The sequence below is a fragment of the Chanos chanos genome, chromosome 5 (assembly GCF_902362185.1).
Source record: "Chanos chanos chromosome 5, fChaCha1.1, whole genome shotgun sequence".
In the NCBI taxonomy this organism is placed as follows: Eukaryota; Metazoa; Chordata; class Actinopteri; order Gonorynchiformes; family Chanidae; genus Chanos; species Chanos chanos.
The window spans coordinates 5,010,881-5,026,936 of NC_044499.1; the positions used below are offsets into that span (position 1 = coordinate 5,010,881).

Consider the following 16,056-nt stretch of genomic DNA (forward strand, 5'->3'; position numbering starts at 1 on the left):
GGATACGCCACTGTCCCCGGAGACTGTGGGAGCCATAGAAACATCCTCTATTCAGAATCCTCGGATCTGTTTGGTTTTCTACCAAAGGCTAAAGAATTTCAAAAATTTCATCATTTTGGTTATGAACCTGAGTGAAATGCCACACAATGGATTTACTGTTTATACCGTGAGATTTATTCAGAGAAAATATTGTTTTGATATTAACATGGGCAACACATCCGCATTCTATCACTCAAATTCTTTAAATCCATCCAACATACTAGCAAAAAACACTTTTCAGGAAACTTCACAGTTCACAGAGAAAGTGCCAACTCTACCGATACAAGTTAGTCATTTTTAAGATCATTCATTTATTACGACCTGACATCAATACCTTGTAGAACATTTACGTATATTTTAAGGTGTTGTTTTTTTTTATCAGTCGCAACATCATCACAGCCATAAAACGATAACTGTCCCGTTATGTAAACTACATAGAGATTACCTTTCCTGCTACACTAAAAATACTAATTTATCTGTGGTACCTCAACACGTCATATCAAGTCGACTGTAACGTCTAAAAGATGGGGCTCGGATTCGCAGCCCTGCTATTCAGTCATTGAAAGCATGGGGTAAGAAGATCGATAACTTGGTCTTTGTGCCCGTGTTTTCGTCTGTGTATGCTTCTTCTATGCCGTAACATGTACCGGTTGGGATGGATGAATCCAACGCGCTATGGCTACCCATTATTTGCCGTGCCGTCTCGCCACCTTGTGGTTGATTACGATACTACAGGACCACTGCGCTCACCTGGCACTAGTGTGCACCTCATTTACAACGAAAGGTTAGTCATCAAACTGCATAACAAAATGAAGGGGTTCCAGTATGTTTTCATGATATTTAAATGTATTTATTTGCGTTATACAGTTAGTAAATAGTATCTTTTGTGAAAGAAAGAAAGAAAGAAAGAAAGAAAGAAAGAAAGAAAGAATATACAGTCGATTGCGGCTCGGGCCTTGACGCAATACAACTTGGAAAAGTGGTTGTCCAAAAGAACCTTTCCAATTTTGCCGTTTGGCTATGTTTGTGTCATGCCTTTCGCGTGAACTGAGGACATGTGATGTCATATTGCTACTGACTCACTGTGATTGGTGTCACCAAATCACACCTGTGCTTTGTGATTCCCCGCGTCTCGCTAGGCGGTAAATTTTATTTTACTATGGTCAAATGTGTGGTGATGTCTACGCAAGTATCGGAAGCAAAGGCAAGTCTTGAACTGTTGAAAAATTCCCCGAAGGCAGTTAGTGTGTTACATTTCTTGTTCCCTGGGCTGTATTTACCTTCTGCTTTCTACACTGAATTTCGCGTCCTTAGCAGAGGGACATGTGTTCCCATGTTGAAATGTTCGAACGACGCAAACGTTGTCAGTGTACCTAATTTACCACGGCAACATCATTGTAACCGTTATCAGGAGAAGAAAAGGCTGACATAAATTGGTTTACACGTTTAATTTATTCCACGACGCCAAATATAGGCCTATGCCTTGAAATAAAAATACAGGTCTCATCGTATCCGAAGAAGCTCACTAGACTTCATAAATTGCCGTTCCTTTTGGTATCTAATGCGTTGTGGGCCTTAAGGCAATAACGTGAATATGTCTTGTTTTGGGACAGTCTAAAAATCTTAACGCGGTTTAAAGTACCAAAAATGACAAGTAGAAACCCCAATGCTCATTAAACGTCTTCTTTGGGTATATATCCGCTTAGCGAGCTAAAACATGGGCAAAGAAAACGCTTAATGAGTATTTGAAGCATTTCCCTTCTGGCTACATTCTTAAGCTTTTGGATATAGTAAGTGCTGAAGGACAGCTATAATCGTGGAAGGTTCTGAGTCTCTGGCCATCATTTTAGATAGATTGTAGCTCGTTAAGCGGATGTGCTCAAAGAAAAAGCTTAATGATTATTTGAAGTATTTCTCTTCTAACTACGTTCTTAAGGTTTTGGGTATATGTAGTACTGTGGAATAGTTATAAATGTGAGCAGTTTGGGGTTTTTTGCTGTCATTTTTGGTACTTTAAACCGCGTGAAGCGTTTTAGACTGTCCATTTGTTGGCCTGTTTATGTGTCACTCATACATGTCTCTGCCTCTCGCGCTGTTTTACAGTTGTGACAGGAACGTCCCTGACGCACCCAGAGTTTTAAGTAAAATAATTTCTAATTCAGTGAATTAGTCAAGGAGATGAAGGTACTTCTGAGACCTCGAGGACTTGGGCTCAGAGCTATCACCAACTTTCTGATACTCGCTCGCTTTGGTCCTGCCAGACGGTCTCGTTGAGGGAGAGTTCGGGATTAGTTTTGAATGTGCTTCTGTCGCCCTTTGCAGATGATGGTGGAGAATTTGAGAGTGACAGAGCTCCGCTTTCTCCTCTCGGCCATGGGCAGGAGCAAAGGTGGGCGAAAGACCGAGTTGATTCTACGAATCACGGATCTTCTCCACAACGACTGCCGACCGGATTTACTCTCCAACATCCGCGAGCTGTACAGACTCCGCTGCAGAGACTCGCGCTCTTACAACAGACGCTCGCAGTTACTCCACAACGACAAAGAACCCTTCCTAGACCCTGAGAGCATGCTCACACCACCCACAGACTGCATTGACAGACTGAGTCAACCGCATGCCGTGCCTGCGGCCGAGGTTCAAATGATGAAGCTTCCTTTTTACCACAACCTGGACACCATCTTACCCCCTACACCATTAGGTGGGTCTGTGGTTTTAATGGAATGACAGTTTGACCTACTGTAATTTACTATTTGTACAACTTTGGGTCTTTGATCCTTATTAATATATGGAATTATTTTTAAGATAAAAATATGTATACGCTGGATATTTTCATGCTTTTCTCGTTTGTTTGTTTGTTTGAAGTGCCATGGTTGTGTAAATAATTCGCTATGAGGTTGTTGACTGATGATTAGATCGTTCTTTCTCCTTTCGTTCAAAAGTGCATCATAATTCCCTCCTTTTTACAGCTGACTCTGTCTAGAATCTGTTCACTGCAGTGACTCTGCGTACATAGTTTTAACGGACTCCTCAGTCTCTCTGTGTCTATAACAGTTCGCTCTTGTGTGTGTCCCTTCAGAGGCCAAAAACGGTGACCTTTTGCAGGTTCATCGGTTTGCGCTCCGGCTCACGAAAAAGCAACTGGAGATGCTGAGGGCCCCTCAGTGAGTGCTTTCATGACAATGTCTTAATAAGCAGAATGATTGACAGAGAACAAACTTTTAAAGTTTCTCCAGAAAGTAATCATTAAATGAGATCCAAAGATTAGACTGACTTTTGACGGTCACACTGAATATTCCGTCAGCGGTCGCTGAAGGTTCCCATAGGACATTTATGATCCCACCATCCGAGCCTAAAATTTGGTTTTCCTGCTTGTAGACTCGTGTCTGGCTCTTCCCTTACAACGTGGCATGTTTCATGAATGACACTGTGTGTGTGTGTGTGTGTGTGTGTGTGTGTGTGTGTGTGTGTGTAAATGAATGCATGACCAGTCCAGTTGGCTGTTTAAAAAAAAATGAACAAATTACCCATAAAGAACCTTTCCTGTTATTATGTTGGCCCTCACATAAGTTTAATACTTCACAAAAAAACTGGTTTTCAGATATTGTTAGAAAAACACCTGCGTGGCTGTATTTTGTAATATTAATTTTGTTTTTCATGAGCTATCATGAGTCTGCGTTTTTGGTTCTGACAGAAAATCTTGGCAGGGTTTACAGGGGACCCAGATGGTGCTCAGGTGAGGACATATTCTACTCTTTGTCAGATTCATATCTGTTCTCTTTGTGATAATCACCCCCCCCCCTCCCCCCAGTCCATTTCTAGCTACTCAAACTATTGTCCTATTTATGCTGAAATCATTCTCTTTTTTCTTTTTCTTTTTTTTGGATCATTTATGTACATATAGGTATGTAAATACATGTATGTGTAAACACAAGAGCATGAATGTTTATAATGAATATTCAACTCTTGTATATCATATATATCAGTATGACCCTGGTTTGTGTGCTTAACTTGGCACAAGTGTTTATTTCTTTTTTTTTACTTGTTTCAGAATTTGTTACACTGAAAGTATTGGCATAGAAGAGGATCAGTATCCTGCGAACTTCTCTCTCTCTGTCAACTTTTCACACTGCCCGATAAAGGTGAACAAGCTAAACCATGAGGTGTAACTTGATCTGTGATGATCTTACTGTTCATGTTACGAACGTCAGTGTAAGAATATATTGTACGACAGTTTAATATTCTCCAAAATCTTGTTTTGGATCATGCACATGCAACAAACTGCACATATTGTGATTTGGCAACGGTGCTGAAAAGGTACGTTAACTTTCACAGGCTGACTCAGCAAAAATAGCTTTATCTTGAAGACAGTAGATAGTAGCAGTTGGTGTTTTGTGCCCTCTTCTTCTGGAATGAATGAAAGCAGCGTGAGAGAGATTATTGAGATTATTATTGAGATTATTGAGGGATTATTTGCCATATTGAGAACCTCTGTGCTGGCACCAAAGAAATCTTTTTTGCCCAAGTGATATTCTCCAAATTAAAACAAAAAAAAAAGTTGTTTATTTTGCAGTGCACTGGTGGCATAGGTGCTGTCTTAATGACATGGTAAATCAGTGTGGTGTTGAACACTGGTACAGATGATTTGCATTTTTGATTAAACAGCCCCGTTACTGGGTCTAAACGCAAAATAATCTAGCAGCCGCCAAGGTAAGGGTTGTATTAAGCTTACTTGTTTAAAAAAAAAAAAAAAAAAGGGTTAAAACTTCTCTTTTAAAATTCCACTTCAGAGCCTTATTGTAATGTCCTCTGTCTTTCTTCCAGCTGAAATACCCCTGTAATAAATCAGGGGTGGAGCCTCGACGTCCCTGTGAACCAATCAACATCACGCCTTTGGTGCGCATGGGCTCTCATCTGTCCAATGAAATTGAATTGACTTGGGGTAATTTTGGCAAGGTACATCAATTCATCTCTGGCCCTTCTGTTCTCTTAACAATGATATCATTCACTAGTACAAATGGTATACTTTTGTGATTAGAGCGACATTGAATGTTTCGAACTGAAAACTCCGTGCGTGAGCGAAAAGACTTTTCACTAATCCAGCTACCAATGATGTTTTACTATGCTCAGATATGCTAAAACCATCAGTCCTTGCTAATATATTTGTTAGGGCACAGATACCCACAAGGTCTTATGCGCCTTACATGACAAATATGTTTGCATTTATCTGCCTTTGTTACTTGAACTTAAAACTGCAAATGCTGTAGGCTAAGAGCAGCGGATTGTTTTTTTCTGTCTCTCCTCTCCGTTGTCACGGCATTCGTCTGTAGCACTATTCAGTAGCAGTCTACCTGGTGGGGGTCTTCACTGCGGCCGAGCTCCTGAAGGAGCTACAGCGCACCTCGGTGGAGAACGTGGAGCACTGCAGGCGACGGAGTGAGTGAAACTGTGTCAAAGTATAATCCTTAACTGCTGCATCCAGTGTGGACACCAGTCCTCACATCTTTAAAAAGAGAAAACAAGGGGGATGGACTGTGTTTGAACACACAAAGTCACAGTGAAACATTCAAAGAACATGGCCGAGTTCTAGTTCCCCTTCAGAAATATCGCTGCTTTTGTCTCAGTAGTATGTGTGGGGGTTTTTTTGTTTTGTTTTGGGGGGGGAGCGGTTTGGTGCACTTCATTTCATTTAGAAGCTGTTGTCTATGCCCAGAAAAAGTGTTTGGGTTCAAGTAATGGTTTTTGTGTTTTACAGTCTCTGAAAAACTTTGCTGTGACTCAGAGAATGAAATTGCCACGACGAAGCTGCAAGTGTCCCTCATCTGTCCAGTAAGAGTTTGTATTCAAACAAGACACACCCTCTGTCTCTATGAAAATAATCAGCGATGCTATTGAACAGGTATATAGGGCGTGTTCAAGAGAGTTAGCAAGGTTAATGAAAATACCCGACTAGATTTCTCTTCAAATTGCAAGACAATTGAGTAAGCTTTCCTGTGAAAAATATATCTCTATCTTTCGCTCTCTCTATCTCTCTCTGTCTGTCTCTCTCTCTCTCTCTCTCTCTCTCTCTGTCTGTCTCTCTCTCTAAGCTGGGGAAGATGCGTCTGTCGGTCCCCTGTCGAGCTGTGACGTGTGCCCATTTGCAGTGCTTTGATGCGGTCTTCTACCTGCAGATGAACGAGATGAAACCCACTTGGACTTGCCCCGTGTGTCATAAGCCTGCTCCATTTGACCAGCTCAGGATTGATGGGTACATTTCCCAGTCTGTTTACGGGAATCCAAGATGTCTTTAACCTCAGGCAATTGCACCTGTCTTCTCTTGGCCTCTTTTTTGTGAAGACTCAATATTACCTCATGCTTGTGTTTTGTGCTTTGCTTGTGTTTCTTCCAGAAGGTCGCGAAGAACAGCGAAAACGTTGAATGGAAAGATTTTTATGTCCTTTTCATATTTTTAAATGAAGCACTTTAATAAACCATGTGGGTGATTAATATGATTACATGACTACTAAAAAAACACAAAGATTAGGTTCATTAGAAATGTATATGTAAGTTTTCTTTTTCTTTGAGGTTTCATGCCCTTGAACACACCCGCATGGCTGCTGTCCTGTGCAGGTTACTGAGTGAGGTCCTCCAGAGTTCTGAGAAAGCGGTGGAGGAGATAGAGTACCTGGCCAACGGCTCCTGGAGGTCTGTGACGCACGTGAGAGAGAGAGAACCCAGTCGAGCACCTGACAGCTCCCAGCAGAATCGCAACAAGACCAGCCCAGCAAAGCTTGTCACAGGTAGAGGAACAGCACCGACTGTTTTTCCCACAGCAGTCTGACTTTCAGTTTTCACTAGATTTACAAAATATGTCAAATAAAAGATTGTGTTTTTTAAAAATTTTTGCGGATAAAACCTGGGAAATTTTTAAATTCGTGACTTGGTTCCATTCGTTTTCCAGTTGTGTACTTTGACACTGAGACGTAGCCTTAGTCACATTGTCCCTTCAGTGGTGTTGTTCCTGGTTTATTCCAGACTTCAGGAATATATTTATAGGCTTTTACAATGAATGTCGTGCTAATCTAATAACACAGAATGTCATAGCTTTACATCAATGCATCGATCCTACCCACAGGTAGGATTCTATTAAGATGGATCCCACCACTGGAACAACTTTCACGTCAAAAAAAAAAAAAAAGACGAAAGAAGGTCAGCTTTTGAGAACCGTACTTTAGGGACCGTTCGTTGTTGTAGGAGCTTCAACACATGCGTCACTTGTTCTTTAAATGAACTGTAATGATCTTGGTGTGTGTGTGTGTGTTGTCTGTGAAGCAGGGGCTGTTGGGATGCAGCGTGATGATGTCGTGGATCTAACCCAGGGTTCTTCTGATGAAGAGGACGAACTGACCGATGAAACAGTCACCACACAGCTGAGAGACTCCTTAGAGGACCCTCAATGCCACCACAGACGCAGGACTGATAAAGGAGAGAGGATGAGGTTTCTGTTTATTACAGCAAACACTTAAAATGGTTTTTGTTGCAATACGAGGGCCTAAAGGCAAAATGAGCATAATATGCTTTTTTTTTTATTTGTTTTTGTTGTTGTTGTTGTTTTTTAAAATTTGAATAATATGGTTTGTGTTTGTTTGATGTATTGATGTGAAGTGCCTATAATTTATGAGAGTGTTTGTGCTATTGGGGGGCGTTTTTGTTTTGTTTTAAATATTTCACATAAGGGCATTTCCTCCTCCAGCTTCAGATATGAGCAGTGGAAAGATATCAGTCTACTTTGTAATCCTCTTCTGTTTTAGGATTTGTCTCATTATTTGGGTTCTTTTTTTTTTGTTTTTTGTTTTTTTACTGAGGTTTTAGTTTTTGAGCAGGTGCATTGTCAAAAATAAAGAGATTTTTCTTTTGCTCTTGTTCCTGTTTAATAAGTTCTGGCTTCATTGGCAGAAAGATCACTCCATTGATAATCCTGGTAAGCCATTTTTGGGTACTTTTCATTGCATTGCTCCTGAATTGTATTATTGGCTGTAGTTCCCCATTAGAGTATTTTGAATATAAAGTCCTGAATACGCATACTTGCAAAACATATATCCAGGTATGGGTAATGCTTTGAGTGTTCTGCACCCTATCACTGAATTTAATCACTTTATCTATTTCATATAGTAGGCCATAGTCTGCTTGTGTGTCAACAGTGGGCATGACGATAAAAAATATCACGTCCGCTTTAGGCCACTGTTGTAATGCACAACCACTTATCACACATTCTTTGCCACTACTTTCTTAAATTCGGGTGGGGGAAGGGAGTGTTGATAATACTAATATAGTACAATTTTCGGAAAATTTTTGACATTTTTTGCCTTAAACTTAAACCTTATACTGTCGGTTGTATTCTTAAGGGAAAAAAATAGCTCAAGACTTTTGGTGCACCTTGGCTTATCTCGTAACATTCCTGGCTCTAGGTTAAGGTACTGCAAATCTCGCGGTATTTCGCGAATCCTCTCATCGCAAGCCAGCCGCTTCCTGGACCGTAACCTGCCATGGGCCAAAAGGGCCAAACTTAGCCGCACCCCCTTCAACCTTATCCTGGGACATTCCGTTCACGGTAACTACCCCGGCCAGCAACCGGGGTTTAACATCTGAGAAACCTCAAGCCATTTCTGAAATAACTGGGCGTTTTGGTGTTTGAGAGTGCGTCTGGCCATGACAGACTTGTGTTCTAGCTAAGTTAGCAAAGCTAGCCTGTAGCTATAGAAAAGAGAGGGAGAGAGAGAGGAATGTGGAGTTGCTAGCTTAGCCGCTGGGTGGTTTTTCTCAACCATTCCTTTACAGAAGTAACTGTACTTTGGCACTAAGATTTGGGTGTAACGTTTGGCAACGAACCTGGCTTAGACGTGTACGGAGACAATAATGTTTACCTGTCTGTGTTAGCTAAAGTTGTTTAACGTTAAATAACCTAGATAGTTAGCTAGCTAGCACATGCTAATGTTTTGCTGATTTTAAACTAAGATGTTTGCATGTGATCTAACTGGATATTAACCTTAGTTCTGAGTGTTGATGTGTTGAATGTAACGTAAAATTGAAAACGTCATTCATTTAAGAAATAGGGAATTGAGGGATATAAACGGACAAGCATCAGAAGTCAAACCGGTCAGACACTTGTCAGAGCACTTATCATTTAGACAACTACCTAGATTACCCGTACCGACTGCGTCACCTCTATATTTGGATGTTTGTTTAAAGTTATAACAATACAAGGCAAGCGAACTTAGTTTGCGTTGAATCGAATCAAAATTAAACACGGTCGAAACCGTCTTAAATTGTGACTTTCCGAATAGAAACATACTTCTCAGACGCACACACATCTTTTAGTGATATATTGAGTAAACTAGTCGTCAAGAGCTTGTGACAGCGCAAAGCATGGCCCCTAAAAGAAAACCGTTACCGCTGAACATCGCCTCTGCAGGAGAAGGAACACCCACTTCCACGACTATAGACGCAGCTTCAGAGTAAGTGACTGCGTTTAACTAGATTGATTTCACTTCAGGGTTGTTATCATGCCATTGATATTATACAGCACATTACGCTGTATTGCAGCATATGCTATAAAACTAAGGGTAAAAACTCATTTTATGGATTCAGTTCACACGACGTTTTGACTGAACTAAGTGAAGCGAACCACTTCCAATTGGTTATATTCTCAGGGCAAACTTTGAGGCCCTTCAAAAGAAACTGGAGGAGCTGGATCTGGATGAACAGCAGAAGAAACGACTGGAAGCTTTCCTCACGCAGAAAGCTAAAGTTGGTGAGCTGAAAGACGATGACTTCCAGCACATCTGCGAGCTGGGAGCAGGCAACGGCGGCGTAGTGAACAAAGTCTGTCACAAACCCTCGAGCCTGGTCATGGCCCGAAAGGTAAGGCTCCGCGTGTCAGAGACGCTCAGATCAGGCCCTGTGGAGCTGGGGCAGTCCCGCTGCTTTTCAACCTCTGATGCGAATGTTTTTTACCTGTGTAACAGGTGTGTGTGTGTGTGTGTTTTCCCCAGCCAATCAGAGACCTGTAGTGGTTGATAGAAACCAAAATCCAACAGGAAATGTGGATCGAAGGGCCTGAGTTGTGTATCCTTGTTCTGTGTGAGGCAGCTTTGTGTGACCAGGTGTTTAATCGAACATACAGTAAATATGTACAGATGACCAGCGGAGTCTGTGCTCCTGGCTGGTGTTTAAGATTTGCGTGACCAGAGATCTAACATTTGTGCCCAGTTAAACTATGACGTACCACTTTCCTGTTTTTGTCAGCCTGTTGCATAACTGGCTGGCTGTTGCACGCAAGAGAGGGTACCCCCCCCCCCCCCCCCCCTTTTTAATTTTTTTTTTTTTTTTTTTGCCTTTCTCTCTGTCTCAGATATGTTCTGCTTATTCACTAAACATGTGAGACAACACTGATAAAGACTGTGTTTAGTTCCACGTTAATGTGGGTGCTTTAGTGCTGTACCTAATATAATCCCCCCCCCCCCCCCCCCCCCCATCACTTGCCTGCATTATTACAGACCTCTTTTTGTTTTTGGGGGGTTTTTTTCCACTGAAATGTGACATTCATATAGAAACGCTCTTGGATTTGTAATGGACTAACGCAAACTGCTCTCTTTTTTTTTTCTGTGTCCTTTTAACAGCTGATTCATCTGGAGATCAAACCGGCCATTAGGAACCAGATCATCAGAGAGCTGCAAGTCCTACATGAATGTAACTCACCTTACATAGTGGGTTTCTATGGAGCCTTCTACAGTGACGGAGAGATTAGTATCTGTATGGAGCATATGGTGAGTGATAGATGGACAGAAAGGTGTGTGTGTGTGGGTTAAGAGAGAAAGAGAAACAGGGACCTGCATTAAGCTGAGGACCAGACCTACTGCTAACCTCAATACCGGAAGGACAACAGGAGGGGGAAGACAAGACACTTTGGTTCAATTTAGTTTCAGTTTATTGTGTTCCTCTCAGTGTTTAGGTAAACAACAACAACAACAAAAAACACGAGTCCTGTACTTGTATACTAATACTACAGTAGGTGTCTCTGCTGCAGTGGTCTTGTTTATGTGAGCTACGTAACTCATTGCCGGTGTTCTGAGAGCGGGTGCAGATAACGTTGAGTGTTGACTGGGTTAAGCTGTCGGTCGATCTCAGTTCCCTGTCTTCGCTGCGTTCTGCAGGACGGCGGTTCTCTGGACCAGGTTCTGAAGGAGGCCAGGAGGATCCCTGAGGAGATCTTGGGGAAAGTCAGCATAGCTGTGAGTTTTTAACCCTTTCACTGTGACCTGTTCTGAGCTGACCTGTGGATTTATGGTGATGCGAAAAAAAGTTTTTGCGCTTGAGCACCGGGGGGGGGGGGGATCTGTTCAAATGATAAATGTGAACGTTTAGACAGAAGAGGGAGGGAAGGTGTCTGTAATTGTGTCACCCAAGAGTGTCCCACCTTCTGATCAGACCACTGTTTTATCTGAGTTCAAATGAACCTCAGGCTCTTGTTGTGACAGCTGTAAAAGTTTGTTATCCAGTACGGGAGACTGCTCTGTTTCTGAATGGAGTTGTGGAGCGAGAGATATATCTTTGGCCAAATGTCTGTGCTCAGAGTGGATTTGACAGTTCATTTATTTATTTATTTGTTTTGTTTTGTTTTGTTTCTTCTACTCCCACAGGTTCTTAGAGGATTAGCTTATCTTCGGGAAAAACACCAGATAATGCACAGAGGTAACTCTTAATGTTTGTACGTAAGCAGAAGAGCGTACACAGATTAACTCACAGTCACCCTGCTGGCTGTAAAGAACAAAGAGGGAAAAAAAAAAAACAAAACAAGCCAACACAGCAAGGCCTTTAAAAGCCGTTAAAACCAGGCACTCGGTTTCATCACGTGGATCATTTGACTTTTCATTTGTTTGTTTTTTTCCCTTTCCTTATACTGAGTCTCTCCCGTAGCGAATATCTCTCCTTCATCCATCTGTTCCTTCTCTCTGACCTCGCGTGCCTTTGTGCCACTCAGACGTGAAGCCTTCCAACATCCTGGTGAACTCTCGAGGGGAGATCAAGCTGTGTGATTTTGGGGTGAGCGGCCAGCTCATCGACTCCATGGCCAACTCGTTTGTGGGGACACGCTCTTACATGTCGGTGCGTATGCCTCTCTCTCCCTTACGCCGCTCTGTTTGGGACTAAAGTTCCTCCCCTCCTTCTTTAAGGACTTAACCTGATGGCTACAGCTGTAGTGTTGTTCATTTTTGACACTGTTATCTAGAGCATTGAACATTACCTGTACTGTTTTACTGCTGTGTTGCTAACTGATAAAAGAGTAAAATTGTTTGCTTTCGAACTTCCAGTCTGCAGGCTTGTGGCGTGCGCACACGATTGCCTTGTTTAACAATAGGCGGGTATCCATTAACCTGCTTAATGCGCAATGTGAAATTGCGAACTCAGACACTAGTAATGGTAACGCGTGAATTTAAAAAAAAAAAAACTTTCATATGTCGATAAAAAGTTTATATGCTCGCTTGTGGTGGGTTTTTTTTTCAGACGTTTCGACGAAGCAATATGTCGCAAAATTGAAATAGAAAGACATTTTTTATATTTCAGTCACATGACATGACATGAAGAGCCAATCACCATTGCCAAAATCGTTAAGCTGTTGCGGATCAGTCGCCATGTTTAATTGGAATAACTATCACGAGAGGAGCAAACCCAGCTTTAATCACATAACATCACTCAGTGACAAACACAGACCATTCACAATTGTGTTTTGTCGACTTTTTAAAAAAACAAATCATTTCTATTTTGTGCAAAATTGCAATGGAAACCCACGTGTTGAAAACAACCTGAAGCTCCATAGTTGAGAGTCACTTCGACAGTAGAAATTTAGAGTAGCAGTTCTTACTTACCACTTTCATGTGCACACAAGCAGTTTGACAAGATTCTAAAGATTCATCTCTGCATAGCGTCATCACAGAGTCGCAAGTGACGCACGTATCTTGCTGTGTGTTACTGTGTTGGTTTACATTTCCAGTGCTTTGTTTGTTTGTTTATTTGTTTGTTTGTTTGCGACGCCGCAGCCTGAGAGACTGCAGGGCACTCATTACTCCGTGCAGTCGGACGTGTGGAGCATGGGACTGTCCCTGGTGGAGCTGGCGATCGGACGCTACCCCATCCCCCCGCCCGACGCCAAAGAGTTGGAGGCCATCTTCGGCCGGCCGGTGATGGATGGGGCCGAGGGCGAGACCCACAGCACCTCCCCCAGGCCCAGGCCACCGGGCCGACCCGTCAGCGGTAAGACCGAGCGGGAACCCGAGCTGCGTGTGAGGGGAGAGGAGCTGTCCGTACTGCAGCCAGTTGGTTGGAATTTTAATAATAATAAATTTGAGCTCGTAAAGGACGTCGATGTTACGACTCACTCGGGGGGTTCCTTAATTAACGCCAAAAAAAAAAAAAAAATTAGCGAGACAGCCTCTGAAAGCTGATTGGACCACAGAGCATCACCTTTTATCACCGGCTTTTGTGTTTCCAACCATGGTTGTTTAGCAACTTGAATGCAGATGATCTTTAAGAATTTGTGTTTTGTAGAATATATAGACATATAGACTCAGTGAACCAAAGGTAAAAATCAGCTTTTCTGGAATGTTCCACGTGCTCCCATCGGTGCATGGCCACACCCCAGGTGTGTTTTCTCACGTTGTTCTCTTCTGTCCTTCAGGTCACGGTCCCGTCATGGCCATTTTCGAGCTGCTGGACTACATAGTCAACGAGGTAAGCCCTGCTCATCATGCTCCATTTGCCCATCATCTACTGATTTGGGATCAGTGTTGCTAATGTTACAGGTCAGAGTCTGAACCCGCAGTACTGATTCAGCACCAGTTGGTAGTGCGCTGTGATTTCAGAACCGCAAGGTTTTTGTTTTTTTTTCCTGTTCTGATTGTAGAACAGTTGTTAGTTGTCCATTGATTATCACATGGTTGATAGGAGAAAGTAACAGGAGTTGTTTTTCTCTCTCCTCTCCTCCTGCAGCCTCCTCCCAAACTGCCCCACGGAGTGTTCACTGCAGATTTTCAGGACTTTGTCACTAAATGGTGAGTTAAAAAGAGAAAGCTTTTGACAGACAGTGCCCTGTTTTTAACACCGTGTGTCCCTGAAGGTCTTTTATGCTCTTTGTCTGTTTGAAATAATCTCTGTCCGTCTCTGCTCTCACTCTCAGTCTGATCAAGAACCCTGCAGACAGAGCAGACCTGAAGATGCTGATGGTGAGTTCTGTGGATCTTGGGTTTCAGTAGAAAAAAAAAAAGTAGCAACAATAAAGGAGATTAATGCTTGTAGTTCTGTATACTACTACTGCTACTATTATTAGTACTACTACTACTACTAATAATAATACAAGTTTATTTAGAGCCCAGTATCACTATTTATCGTCTCAAAGGGCTTTACATGTCCATAACAAAGTCAAATCAAAATGATACTATCTGTAAGTTAAGCAAAACAGATAAGTCTTTTAGTCTGGTTTTAAAAGCATGAAGAGTTTGCAAAAAAATGATATTATACAAGAACAGTATTTTCTGATCACACAGAACTCTGTTCTTTGGGGCAGATTAGTGTAGATTTTTTTTGTTGTTGTTGTTTAAGTGCTAAAACAGACAGTCTTGACAAGGATGTTTGTTTTTTTGTCTTGTTGTATTGTGTATTTCGTGGTTGTGGCTGATTGAGAAAAGTGCTGGCTGAGTTTTGTTCCCGGTGTTTGACAGTGAGGGTCTTTGTCTCCCCCCCCCCCTTGCAGAACCACACCTTTATAAAGCGCTCAGAGGTGGAGGAGGTGGACTTTGCCGGATGGTTGTGCAAAACGATGGGTCTTAACCAACCCAGCACGCCGACCCGAACCGCCGAATGAGACGCACGCATGCCCACGTACACACACACACACACACACACACACGCACACACACGCAGACGTCCATACTGACACAGCAGTGTGCATTTACGAGACAGGTATGCGGCACATGCGCGCGCGCACACACACACACACACACACGTTCGCACACCTTAGCAAACAATGTGTCCCAACAGCACACACACCATCACTATGTATTTATTCTTCCACCCATCCATGTGCAGTCTCAGACCTATTATTTCTCCATTAGAGCCTCACTAGCCCTGCCCTTCAGACCAGTCAGTCAGTCAGTCAGTCAGAAATAGAAAATATAACACACACACACAGACAGACATATATATATATATATGAGAATGAGTAAACTCATGTTATTTGGCTCCTGAGTCGTATGCAGTGTGTACTCAGACACACCACGGTGTCTACTTCATCACCCAATCAGAACCCGTTCTCCTTCTTCTCTGCCACTGACGTCGACCTTTGACCGGCCACGCGTGGTCGACCAGCCCCTCTACGTCATTAAAAAAAAGAAAGAAAAAAAGATTGTAATATTCAGAGGGGGGGAAAAAAGGAACCATACCTTTCCACCGGGACCTTGTTTTATTTATTCGTCTTCTCATTTTTGTTTGAATGTTCATGTTGTTAAATCACTGACAGATAACGGTTACTTTACTAAAACACACTGCAAAGACATCACTACGGTCCACTGTCCCGACAACCCCACACACCCCCAACGCTAGCCCCCACCCCCGTCTTTTAATTTCAACAGAGAGACTCCAGTCACTCAGAGGACGGGCTGTCATAGTAGTGACTTTGCATCATGAACGTATTTTGATGTCCTGGCCCCCCCAGCTAGCTGGGCCCTGGTGTGTTTGGATGTATCCATGAGAACAGACACTGGACGAGAGAGACAGAGAGAAGAACTGACGCTCTATGGTGCCTTAATACAGGATGGTGTTGTTGGGGCTTGTGTCTGTTGATGAAAACTGCCTGTGTGTGTGTGTGTGTGTGTGTGTGTGTGTGTGTGAGAGAGAGAGAGAGAGAGAAAGAGGGTTGTGATGTGAAGTCATTGTTATGACAGTCTCATGTAAAGGCACCAATGACCAGATCGTATTCAGAGTTAA

The 16,056-nt window shown here is 42.5% G+C and overlaps 2 protein-coding genes across 2 annotated transcripts; both read left to right on the forward strand.

Moving 5' to 3' along the window:
* Positions 1-1,216: 1,216 nt before the first annotated feature.
* pias4b (protein inhibitor of activated STAT, 4b) lies at positions 1,217-8,667 on the forward strand. Its single transcript, XM_030773523.1, has 12 exons — positions 1,217-1,243; positions 2,362-2,737; positions 3,116-3,200; positions 3,731-3,772; positions 4,088-4,178; positions 4,861-4,992; positions 5,367-5,472; positions 5,792-5,865; positions 6,126-6,286; positions 6,649-6,818; positions 7,354-7,516; positions 8,487-8,667. Exons 1-12 carry the CDS (start codon positions 1,217-1,219, stop codon positions 8,665-8,667), a joined length of 1,608 nt encoding a protein of 535 aa, XP_030629383.1.
* On the forward strand, positions 8,618-15,070 carry map2k2b (mitogen-activated protein kinase kinase 2b). The gene is made up of 11 exons (XM_030774172.1): positions 8,618-9,533; positions 9,729-9,939; positions 10,698-10,844; positions 11,232-11,309; positions 11,718-11,769; positions 12,059-12,183; positions 13,116-13,329; positions 13,754-13,806; positions 14,065-14,126; positions 14,252-14,297; positions 14,825-15,070. The coding sequence occupies exons 1-11, from the start codon at positions 9,445-9,447 to the stop codon at positions 14,933-14,935; spliced, it is 1,188 nt and encodes a 395-aa protein (XP_030630032.1). The 5' UTR covers positions 8,618-9,444; the 3' UTR covers positions 14,936-15,070.
* Positions 15,071-16,056: the final 986 nt, after the last annotated feature.